Below are 13,377 nucleotides of genomic sequence, written 5' to 3' on the forward strand. Positions count from 1 at the left end.
AAAGAGCCAGGGGGGCAACCATGCTGATTTTTCTTCTTTAAAAGTTATATTGTCGTGAAGCGCAAATCATTTAATTATTTAATATCTAATGATAATTTATACAAAGAAATTATTATGCATAAAGTATTAAGTTTTTTTATTATGTGACTTACATTTTCATCAAACCCTTCTTTCCAAGACAAACCCAACTCTATGATTAATAGCCTTTTTATAGCTGTAATGTGGTTGGCTAAACTTTATCTTTCTTTCTTTCTTTTTTTAATAATTTTTCTCTCTCTCTCAATATTTAGAAATTGAAACATGAAAAAAAAAAAGTTTTGTGCCAAAATACAAAAAGCTAAAACTACAAAGACCAAAATATGAAAGAAAACAATTAAGGAACAAAGTATATATTTTTTTCATGTCCCAAATGCATGTCCTTTAAAAAAAAAAAGTCCAGTGCAGATGCGTCTTGATTGATCTATTTTTTTTCTTTTTCTTCAAAATAAAAAATCTCAATCTCAGCATAAACCTCATAAACTGTGTTAAATTCTATCTCTTTTCTGAGGCTCAAAACCATCTGGCTGAAAATTTCCTCTTTCCTCTTTCTGTTCGGCTTTATTAATTATTAGGGATTGAAATATAAAAAAATAAAGTTTTATAACCAAGATTTTAACTCTTAAAACTATAAGGATTAAAGTGTAAAAAGATGCGCCTTATAAACAGTGCTGATGAATAATGAATGAATATTGTTTTGTGCATGCATTAAAAGCGTGGCTTTATTTTAATATATATAATATATATATATATATTATATTAGTTTTTAATTTAATTTGGCCAATCTTTAGGCTTTGAAGTTTGATGCACCAATTACGGTTGTATATTATATTATATTCTAGGAATGTTGTCAATGATGAGAAGTAAAGTGGGCCTTATCTTTTATATTTCATATTTCCACCTGTGAAGCTGGCTAGCAATAGCAGGGTGGTGGTACGGTGTGATTCGTGAGAGGAGAGGAGCCGGCTCACGAGATAAAAATGCCAACCCCAAAAAACGAGGTAAAATAGGAACCACTAATTGTTTTCCAGTAGAAGAGAGACATTTTTCCTTCAACACCACGTGAAAAAAATAATCATGACACCGGTAATAATTATTTTTTTAAAATATATATTAAAATTATTATAAAAAATAAAAATTATTTGTGACATCAATGTATTAAAAAAATTTAAATTCACTAAAAAAATATTTTGAAGTAAGAAAAGATAAATAAAATTTATTTTATTTTAAAAATATTTAAAAATATAAAAATAAATGAGATATTAGTATACTACTTTTGCAATTAACAAATTTGATTTTTGCTCCTTACATAACCAAGCTTCCTCGAGTATTTAAATATACAAAGTTCTATACATGTTTTATAAGGATTAAGAAAATAAAATAATTCAATTTCTAGAAAAAAAAAAAGAAAGATGATATTGACAAAAAAAAGAAGAAAAAAAATAATTTAAAAAAAAAAGATTGAGATTGGAGCTATAATAATGATACTCTAAATATTATTCATGGGAAGCCTACTTCTATTGATCATATGTTAACAAATAAGCATGTCATAACTTTAAATGGCATGTGTGGTCATCACAATGTCGTTTATTTACTAAATGTATGGATAATTTTATGATTTTAACACTACAAATAATTTTTAGCTATTAAATAAAATATAATTACAAGCTTGTAAATAATATAATATTTTTTGTTGATTTTTTTTTTATGGTGTCATGTAAAGTGCCATGAGCTATAAAGTTCATAATATTTATGTAATTTTCAAAACAATAAAGATAACTTACACAGATCCACATTACATTATGTTTAATTTTTATCAAATAAATAGGGATGATGAGATTCAAATTCGTGACCACTTGGTTATCAAGGTCATGATACCATGTTTCAAAGAATCTTCTCAGCTCAATATTTTAAGTTGTTAAATAGAGGTTTTAAAATATAATTTATATTATTCTTTAACAAACAACACCTCTTAGCATCTCTCCAAGCTCTCCTCTCTTTCTCTCTCAAAAAAAAGAAATGTGAATTAAAATAAATAAAAATAAATTAAATTGGATTAATCCATGAAAAAACAAAAAAAGCCCCCAACACAACCTGGCTTTAAAACATTTTAAGGGTAAAAATTGTAATTATACTATAAAATGCTATTAAAGTACAAGGTAAGATTAATATGGTTATTGAAAGTGTATAGTTTAAAATGTTTTTTTATTTAAAAATATATTAAAATAATATTTTTTATTTTTTATCCAAGGTAAGTTTTCAGTGAAAAGAAAAAAGAGTGACGGGGATCTTTATCATGCATGAATATTGCACACTGAAATCCAGTACAGATGTAAAGCCAACGGCCAGTCCAAATGAAATAAATGGGGATTTTGTGTTTTTGGACTGATGGACCAAGGAAAATTACAAAAAGGAAAATGAGTTGATGCAATCATGCATGGAGCCCGCGAAAATCATTTAAAATGATGGTGTAAACGTTCGCCTCCCAAATATAACCTTTTAGCATTCTTCAAAAAAAAAAAAAAACTAATTGTTGTTAATGATTAGAAGTGAAGTGAGCCTTATGTTTTATATTTCAAGTTTCAACCGAGCTGTGAAATGGATCGGCAGTCCGTTAAAAGATGACTGCGTAAAGATCTTTAGCCATTTCAGGTGGGATATATAGAATTGAAGGACACCGCAAAGACCTAATTATAAATATATAGAACACTGAAATACCAAGAAGATTTATTACAATCCCATTCCAGGCTGAACCGCTGACGGTCTAAACTAGCTCAGCTAGAAATGAAGTCTTTTATTTCACATCTTTTCTCTCTGTTTCTCATCGGACACCATGGTTTGCAGATTAACGCAGTGCGCAGATGCCCATGAATTTATTATAAAGGCAGCTAAATGCTGCATAGTACTGTACATTCAAATAGCTATTTTGAAGAGGTTTCTTTCTTTTTTTTTTTTTAAAAAAGAAAGAAACTGTTTTATTCCACACATGAATACTCAAGAACATGAAGCACCTAAATAAAATCTCAAGCATGGGTGATGATCAAATCTGGCTTGCGAGAACTTTGTGACCATGTCCTTCAAACATTTCATTTCTTCTTTTTCGAGAAATTCAACAAACTTACCAATATAGTAATCCTGATGCAACTTCTGGTTTCCGAAAATCGCAGCAGCTTCACTTGCTTTCTCCCTCAAGCTTTTTCCTTCCTCGGATACCATAGCGAGTTTCAGAGCCTCGGCTACACCATCCCGGGTAAACGACCCATCTTCCCCTCTCTGTACTTCCACACCTAAACCCTTCTCAACCAAATACCTTGCATTCAAAGGTTGGTCGACGATGAATGGCAAGAGAATAAGGGTGTGACCAAACTGCAAAGTTTCAATAATAGAACCCCATCCAGAGTGAAATAATGATCCCCCGATTGATGGATGACCCAAGATTTCCATCTGTGGCGCCCATCCCATGCAAACAATCCCTCTATCAGATGTCCTTTCACCGAATCCTGAAGGCAGAGCATCAAGATCATCGTTGGCCCAACCGGGTTTTCGTAATGCCCACAGAAATGGCAATCCAGATAACTCTAGCCCGTGAGCAATCTCATATACTTGATCTCTGGTCAGCTTATACTCGCTACCAAACCCTACAAACACAACGGACTTCGGCTTTTGGTCATCGAGCCATTTAAAGATTTCACCCCACCTCCCATCAGTGAGTTCCTTTCTTTCTGGCTTCTCCTGTGGCAACAAACCTACAGGGATCACGGGTTTTCCTACCAGCCTTTCAAATAGATTCAAGTAGTCTCCTTCGAACTCGGCACAGCTGCGTACCGCGACAGCTTGGCATCCATGGAGTATCTTGGAGACCCTTTCACTATCCGTGATCCCAGAAGCATTTCCTGTATAAAGCCATTCAAAAACTACAGCAGCCTCATGGTTTCGATAAGCTACCGAGGAGGGAAAGTCAACCCACTCTGGTTTCGATGTCATACTCGTCCCTGACGGCCTAAGTCTTTTTTGACCATCGCCAACTAAGCACTCTGGGTGCCCAAGAAACACATATGCAACAGCAGAGAAAACAGAGAAATGAATAAGAGGAACTTTTTTTTCTCTAGCAATCTCTACCATCCAATAAGGAATCGCGTCAATGATTATCCAGTCTGGAAGTTGATCGGCGATGAACTGCTTCAAGGGGTGCTGCAGGAGATCATATGCAATCTTCAGGTACTCGATTTTCTCGGCAGGAATGTCAACCGTGGCCTCTCCATCTTCTGGCAAGATATCATTGTCTAAGCTTGGTAGTGGAAACTCTACGAATTTCACCAAGTCTGCTAGACTTGGAGGAATTTTAGGGAGTCTTTTGATGTTTCTTGGGGTTGAAACAAAGGAGACTTTGATTCCAGCTTTGGCTAAATCGATGGAAAGTTGAAAGAAAGGTATCATATGGCCAAAGGCAATCCATGGAAGCATCACTATGTGAAGTTGCTCTGCCATTATTCAAGGTATGGAGAAAAAGAAGATTTCCCAGGCTAGGAATTAGGGCAAACCTGTATGAATTTTAGAGTATTGAGAAAGGAGGTTTAAGATCAGTATATATGGACTGAATACAAGAGCCAATGAGGACGGACAGTAAGCAGATTTCAATGAAAAAAGCAAAACCTTGTCTGGAGATTAACGAGTGAATCTTCCAGGGACTTCAATGATTTTTGAATTTCACATGGAAAGCACTTCCGATATTTAAAGAGCCAGGGGGGCAACCAAGTCTCGAATGTGAACTTCATGCTGATTTTTCTTCTTTAAAAATTATATTTCCGTGAATCACAAGTAATTTAATTATTCAATATTCAACAGTAATTTATACAAAACACCACTTAAATTTTTTTAAAATTATTATTTAAGAGAAATAAATTATTATACACAAAGCACTACTTTTTTATTATGTGACTTACATAGATTTTTTTTTCTGACAAACAACTACCTTAAAAATAAAATACTTAACTTTCTATTTATATTTTACTCTAGTTTATATATATATATATATATAAAATTAAGTACATTAGGCTCATATAGAATATTCATAAAAAAAATATTAATATTGCAATAAAAAACTATAAATTTATTTGAAAATTATAGCATAACTGAATAATTCTTTAAATAATATTTTGATAATTGTATTTTAAAACATTTTCATTATAAAATATATGAAAATAAAATAACTAGATAGAGAAAAAAAATATAAAAGTTAAAAGAATCAAACTTGAACCTATAAACCTAGCTATTTAGAAAAAATTCAGTGCTCTTAAGTCTAAGAGGTTAGGCGAGCAAATCTGAATTATTAGATGAAATTTAGTCACACCTCATTTTCTTTTAAACTCAAATAGAGTTGTCCACTTGAGAATATTATATATCAACCAAAACAATTTTAACCATAAAAAATAAAATCAGGGTTAAAGTATTATGGATTTCCAAACCCAAAATTCCAACATATTTTTCTCCTAAGAACTTATTAAAAACATCGTTTGAACCTTAGTAACTCAAATTTCAACTTTAAAATATTTTCTAATTAGGTTAAAAACTTAAAATCAGACTAAATTGAAATAAACTTTGAGAATTTTAATATATTCTTTTCAATGAGATTAAAGATTCAGATCATTTTCATCAAACCCTTCTTTCCAAGAAGAACCATCCTCCATGATTAATGACCTTTTTATAGCTGTAATGTGGTTGGCTAAACTTTGTCTTTTTTTTTTTTTTTGTTTTTTTTAATAATTTTCTTTTTTCCCTCAATATTTAGAACTGAAACATGAAAAAAAATAAAAAAAAGGTTTTGTGTCAAAATACAAAAAGCTAAAAACTACATAGACCAAAATATGAAAGAAAACAATTAAGGAACAAACTATATTTTTTTCATGTCCCACTAACAGTTCAAATTGCACTAAAAATGCACGGTTTAATCCTAGTCCATTACTTTGTATATGAGTAAAGGATGGTGTATAGTAAAACATTATTTATTTTTTAATTTTTTTTCTACTAAAATGCGTGTCAGCACGATATCGTGTGACGCTTTTAAATATATTATTATTTAATTTTATGGTATTTAAAATAGATACTAAAGAAAGGAAACAATTAAAACAATATATATATTTATTAGCAGTATAGTTTTTAAAATAAAAAACAATTATATTATATTAAATATTCATAAGAATTTACAATTATTTAAATTAAAGAGAAAAATGTCTTGCCTTGATCAAAACTTCTTTTTTTATTCATGTATTTCTTTTTTCTTGAAAACATTTTTTATTAGATATATTGCTTTTTTAAATAAGAAACATGTCATGATTGAAAAGCAAGTTTCAATGAAAAAAATCATGACTCGATACATTTTGAGAAATTGTATGAATAGATAAAACAATAATTATTTCAATAAAATTATAAAAAAATAATAAAATAGATATTTTATTCTAATAAAAATAACCATGAGAATTATTTTTTAAAAAATTAAAATATATAATTATTAACAATTAATTTGATAAAATTCTACGAAAAATTACAGATAAAAATAATAAAATGGATATTTTATTCTTATTGAATATTCATGAAAAATATTTTTAAAAAAATTTACATGTTTAGTTCATATATAATTAATCATACTATTATCATAAAAAATCCAATATTATTTGAAAAGTATGGCATCCTAAAATGATTTTTAAAATTAATGTAATTTTCTTATTTTTAAAAAATAAAATATAAAAAATACAACAATTAATAAATAAATAAAAACACAGAGAAGCCCGAAAGAAGTGGCCAGACGTGCTTGGGTTTAGAAATCCAAATGCATGTCCTTTAAAAAAGTCCAAGATGCGTCTTGACTTTGAACGGCAGCCCAGTGCACCTGCCTTCAAAAATCAAAGGCAGGGGAGTCCATCTACTCACCTGAAATAATTTTCATCCACCTACGATGACCACAGATTCTAGATCTGATTTTTTCTTTTTTCTTCAAAATAAAAATCTCAATTTGTTTCAGTTTAAAAACATCGTAAACCTCCATAACTCCAAAACATATTTTAATTATTAGCTGGTTTCTATTATATTTTAATTATTAGCTTCCTGTTTTCCTAGACTATTATATTTTAATTATTAGTCTCCTGTTTTCCTAGACAATTAATACAGGAATACGCACGTACATGCATACATATTTTATTATATCACTTCCTCGGAGGATGAAATGGAAAAATCGAGAGAATGGTGATGATTCTTTGACACATCATTAGATTTTAGAGAATAAAATTGAAGGCGTTTGACTATCTGGACAGGGTAGATCAGCTCAAGGATGGCAGAGACAATGATTCAGGTCTGGTTTGGGACCCTTTGCTGACCCTTCAGTATCTTGATCATTACTTTGTTTACCAGTGTAATTAAAATTATGCAAATGACGCTCGTTGTCAGAAACCAGCTACCCTTCTTTGAGGTGGATTCGAGCCCTAAATCTCATCGTTGTGAAAATTCTCTCTCTCCTCTTTCTTTTCGTCTATATTAATTATTAGGGATTGAAATATAAAACAAATAAAGTTTTATAACCAAGATTTAAACTTTTAAAACTATAAGGATTAAAGTGTAAAAAGATACGCTTTATAAACGGTGCTGATGAATAATGAAAGAATATTGTTTTGTGCATGCATGAAAAGCGTGGCTTTAGTTTGTGTGTGTGTTAGTTTTTAATTTAATTTGGCCAATCTTTAAGTTTGTATATTATATTATACTACAGGAATGTTGTTAATGATGAGAAGTAAAGTGGGCCTTATCTTTTATATTTCACATTTTAACCCGTGAAGCAATAGCAGGTTGGTGGTTAGGTAAAATAGGATCCACCAATTGTTTTCCAATAGAAGAGATTTTTCCATGAATACCACACAGAAAGAAAAATATTTCTTATGCTAAAAGCTTGTTTGATATTAATGTGAAAATTATTTTTTATTTTTTTATTTAAAAGTATAATAAAATGATTCGAATATATCAAAAAAAATAATTTAAAATAAAAGAAAAATATAAATTAAATTAATTTTTTTAAAAAATATTTTGAAAATGCAAAAATAAATGTGCTTCTAGCATATTACTTGTGCAATTAACAAATTTGATTTTTGCTCTTTACATAACCAAGCTTCCTCGGGTATTTAAATATACAAAAGTCTATACATATTTTATAAGGATCTAAAGTTCAAAAAAAGAAAAATAAAATAATTCAGTTTCTAGAAGAAAAAAGATGACATGACATCAAATGACAAGAAAGAGAAAAGAAAAATACAGAAAGATCGAAACAATAAAAAATGCATTACGGCTACAACAATGACACTACCAGTATTATTAGAAAAATCTTAATATAACAAATATATAAATATCATAGGAAACCCACTTTGAAGCTGTTAATGATATGCCAACAAAGGAGTATGCAACCATTTTTAAATGGAACGGGTGGCTCGTCACTAGCTCTTTAATTACTAAATACATGGTAAATTTATGATTTTAACACTACAAATACTTTTTAGTTATTAAAGAAAATATAATTACAAACTTGTAAATAATTTAATGTTTTTTGTTGATTTCTTTTAAAGTGTCATGTAAAGTATCATGAGCTTATAAAATTCAAAATAATAGAGATAAATTATGAAGTGTTGTAAATTATAGGAAGTTCAGTTTTAATTTTTTCTAGATTTTTATTTGAATTATATTAATTATTTCTTAGTTATTATGCATTTGATATAAAAATAATAATATTAATAATAAAGTGTATATGAAAATTCGATTGAAATCGGTTCTTTACTATTAAATGTTTAAATAGATTTGAAACATGATTTTATCACAATTATAAATTTTAAGCTTTGAAGCATACAAAATATAGATACATTATTTTAATGTTTACTAGAACACTCCTCACATGGAACAGCCCAAGGAAGAACCTACAGCAACTAAAGATGGAACCTTCGTAGAGATTCTGCTCGGCAAACTTGAGAACCATGCTGCTTGTCCTCTGTCTTGCACTTTCTGATGTCGTAACAAATCTGAGATATCAGTTCATAGAGCTCTATAGAAAATTGTAAGCAAATCCAATATACACAATGTTGTTACTCATTTTTTGAGCCATGCGTGCTAATGGAGATGGTGTATATCCTCTTTAAATTGAAGGCAGGAGTTTAGTTCAGGGTTGCTGGGAGATTGACAAAAACAAAGGAAAAAGAAATATTTTTCAGACCATGTTTCAGCTGGCATCTGCTCTCCTTATCCTTTCCCTTCGCTGTCAAAATTGTCAGGATTCTTAGGCTAATTAGGAGTCTTTTAAATGATATATTCGTTCCTTTTCTATCTGGTTTCTAAGGTTGGATAAATCCCTCAGAAGCTGTACTAAAAAATTGACTCTGCCGTTGTTGCAATTTTTTGTTCCAACTTAGGCTTTGATTATGATATAGTTCCATGCAATATCCGACCATCCCGTCTATATTTTTTCACTCATAACATGTTGAAAATTGACCTACACTTTTATTGGGTCTTAGGGCTCGCTATTTTTATGGCAGACTCTCAGTCAAAGTAGGATGTTTGGCATTGTCAGTTTCCTGATTTAGATCAGAGGATCCGTTTTGACCAACCAGGTTGCAGCCAATTTCTGTTCTGTAAAATGATTTTATCTTATTTTTTAATCTTTCATCAAAGTTGTAGTCCTGAACGCATAGATAAATTCGGGATTTCAAATCGCTTGATTTTGATATCAGAAGCTCAAGATATTCACGTTTAAATATTTAATGAGAAGGCAAAAATTCTACCGCAAGAAGGATTCCCCCGTTTGCAGGACTGAATTGAAAAAAAGACTAAACTAAGGGAGTGGATTTAAGATGAAATTAGAAGAAATTGGTGATCCTACTCTCGTTTGAATATCATGTTTTCGCCTCGACCTGCTCTGGTAAGGGTACGAAGAAACTGGGGGTTGAATAGAAAATAAAAATCTGCCACCACGAATTACATGGCTGCTGCTGCCTTATTTTTTTTCAGCAGCAAACGACGCCGTCATTCATTTACACATTAATGCACATTGTTTTTCCTCTCCTCAGCTGAGGAAACAATACGGCGTCGTTTTAAAACAGTCCCATTTTGAATTAATTAGGATGCAACTGTACCCGGCCTGCATTTTCCTGCCCTCCTTTGTAGCTGCTTTCTTTGGCTTTTATTCTCTCTTCCTTGCGCCCGGTTTTCAGCTGCACATCACGAGGAAACGATTTTGTACGTCCACGATGCTAGCTGTGAAAGAAGACAAAGGGAGAGGAGCCTCACACCATCTAAGGGCTGAGATTGCTTTCCTAAACACAGACGGCTGGGATGGGAGGGTTTTAAGGTGGTCTTCAAGCTTGGTTTGGCTATATAAACCAAGGGGCTGTGCAGCAGCAGAAAAGAAAAGAAAAGGAAGTAGGGGAGGAAAAAGAAAAAGGGAGAAAAAAAGAAAAAGAGAGAGTTAGCATAAGGCTGATGTTAGAGAAGCTGAAAATCATTGAGAACAGGAGGAGATTACTTTGAGTCTATCCTACTTCGTTGAATCGGGGTTTGCAAAGACTCTAAGAGTTTTTTGAAAAGCTCTCAACGGCAGAAAAGAGGAAGGCTTGCTTCGGGTCATTGTTGGTAAAAAGGCAGAAGCTTTTCCACCAGTTGCATCTCGTTCCTCTGCATTCAAACGTGCAAGATCAGCAGGTATGAGTCTTGATTTTCTTGTTTTCTTTAACGTCTGTAAAGCTGTTTGTTTGGTTTTCTCTTCTTTTCAAAATCTGTTTTCCGTTTCTATTTTGGGACGTCATTTTCCATCTTAGCAACAAAGTTGCGTGCTTTCTCATTGTTACTCCCAGGATTTTGAGTCTAGATTACTACGGTGTTAGAGCTGCGTTTTTTTGTTTTTCTGTTGTGAGGGACTGCGGACTAGAAGGATCTTCATTACCCTTCCATTTATTTGTCCGAATGTCTGCGTTAGAATGTTGTTTAGGATAAATTTGGCTCCCCAATAAAAATCTGTCCAGATGGGGAAGAAAAACGAGAGAGGGTCTTCTTGCATTTGAAGTGATACTTCGGCTGGTTTTTGGGAGTATGTTTTACTTTCGTTCCTTTACGAATGAATAGCTGGCCATTTGATTTGCTGGCCCTGTTTTTTTAGTATCTTTGATATACATTGTATAAGGGCACTCTTTAAGTTCTTTCCTGCTTGTATGAGACCACCGATGCAGTGTCAAAGATGAGAAAAAAGGACATGCTATGTTTAGGCTTGGAGTGTTAAGGGCTGGTTTAGTTTACCAGTTTCTATGGCTGTGAGAGACCGTACGTAGGTTTAAAGGGTTTCGTCATCTCTGCCTTTCGTTGGTTTGAGTGTCTCTGGCCAATTGAAATATTGCATGGGAATAGTTATGGCCTATAGGTGCAGAAGAGAGAGTAGAAAACACGAGGGGAGTATCCTTTTCAGGCGGGGTTGTTCTGCTTTGGATTCTCAGGCCACGTTTTTTTTTTCTTTTTTAAAACAAGGTAGCTAGCCATTGGTTTCTAATACATATGATGAAAGTATGCCCCTCAAGTTTCCTGCCTTTCACCTTTCACCTTTCACGAGCACGACATTTTAAAAAAATAAAATAAAATTAGGATAGCATAGGAGGGGTCGTGGGGTGCAGACACCAGCGTAGGATTTTAAGCTTAAAAGGTTGCTTTCAGAACTTTGGCCTCACGTAACAAGTTTATTTCTTATGATGGTTTAATAATTTCAACTGGATGCTTGAGTTAATTGTTGCGATTAGCCGTGTGTTTTGAGTTTAAAAATGTTAGCTGCAGGACTTTGGTCCCCCGTGTGACGAACTTATTTTTTCTGATGTTTTGCTAGCTTCAACTGTTATGTCTGCATTTAATTGTTGTGATAAACAATTTTTTTATTTTATGTAAAAAAATAAAAATGATTTTGTGTGTTGCATACGACCAATACCCTAACATGTTTTTTTTAATGTCTTAAAAAAAACAAATATTCAAAACTTTCAAAAATGTGTTTTCGCATGGATTTCTTAAACACAACAAAAAAATTATTTCCTTGCATCTTGGATTTTACAACATGTTTGTAAATTTCAAAAGGTGTTGGTCAATATTCCAAAAAATATAAAAATCTTATTTTTGGGAATTCGTCTTTATTCACTACTAATATTTGGATAAAGAAATCTCAAAAGGGGTAAATATCCAAAATATTATTAGAAATTTTTGTTATTATTCATTATTAATGTTTGGATAAAAAAACCCAAAGGAGTTAATATCCAAAATATTATTGGGAATAATTCATTATTATTCACCATGGATGTTTGGATAAAGAAACCCCAAAAAGAGTTAATATTCAAAATATTATTGGAAATAATTCATCATTGTTCACTATTAATACTTAGATAAAGAAACCCCAAGTGGTAAATATCAAAATATTTTTAGGAACAACAAAGTCATTATCCCTTAATAACACAAGGGCAAATAAACCTATGAAAGGTAAATGTCAAAAATATTGTTAATAGGAATATGACTTGTTTATTTTTAACGAAAGGGTCGATTTATGCCAAAAATTTTATTTAGAACAATTTAATTACGTATCCTTGAAAGAAGCCTCAATTATAATTGAGGACATTTCAAATTTGGATTCCACAATTTAAGAGTCATGAAAATTTGAAATACTAAGGCAAAAATGGGCTTTTAAAGCACCTTGAATTTTCTTAGATTTCTAAAAAAAAGTTCTTCTTCTTTCTCTTGCCATTTACGAGTCGCGAACACTTAAAATACTAAAAGAAAAATGAGCTCTCAAGCACATTGAATCTCCTTAGATTTCTATCTTAGTTGTTTCTAAATTCATAAATTCTGAATTTATTTCAAATCAAGTATAGACTTCAAGAGATCTGCACCATTTCTCTTTGGCACTCTATAGATATACCTAAAGGTATGATCCAGATTGGCCAAGGGTTCTTTCCCTCAAACTTTAAACCCAAGTTCGTACATCATAGCAGACGTACCCTAAGAAACTGATGAGAACACCAATACCATAGCAATTATAGGCAAACTAAACACCAAGCAGCTTACCTTAGGTAGGGCGTACATGAGGTGCTAAAACCTTCTCTTTACGCAATCAGTCCCTTGCCTTAGAATCTCTGAAAGACCAATTAGGTTTCCTAGTGATCATAATACTAGGTGGCGACTCCCTTTTCACAAAACAAAGACCTCAACATCAATCGCTGCCACCAGGAAGGGTCGCCTCGACGTTGAGCTCTCGAGAGGGTACGCCACACAATATGTTTCTTATCTCCTTTTCTCTAA

General features: G+C 31.8%; 1 protein-coding gene across 1 annotated transcript; it reads right to left on the bottom strand.

Annotated features, from left to right (window-relative positions):
- Positions 1-2,811: 2,811 nt before the first annotated feature.
- LOC118041607 (putative UDP-rhamnose:rhamnosyltransferase 1) lies at positions 2,812-4,524 on the bottom strand. The gene has a single exon (XM_035049042.2). The coding sequence runs from the start codon at positions 4,522-4,524 to the stop codon at positions 3,031-3,033; it is 1,494 nt and encodes a 497-aa protein (XP_034904933.1). The 3' UTR covers positions 2,812-3,030.
- Between the last annotated feature and the right edge of the window lie 8,853 nt (positions 4,525-13,377).

Source organism: Populus alba, chromosome 14 (genome assembly GCF_005239225.2).
Source record: "Populus alba chromosome 14, ASM523922v2, whole genome shotgun sequence".
In the NCBI taxonomy this organism is placed as follows: domain Eukaryota; kingdom Viridiplantae; phylum Streptophyta; class Magnoliopsida; order Malpighiales; family Salicaceae; genus Populus; species Populus alba.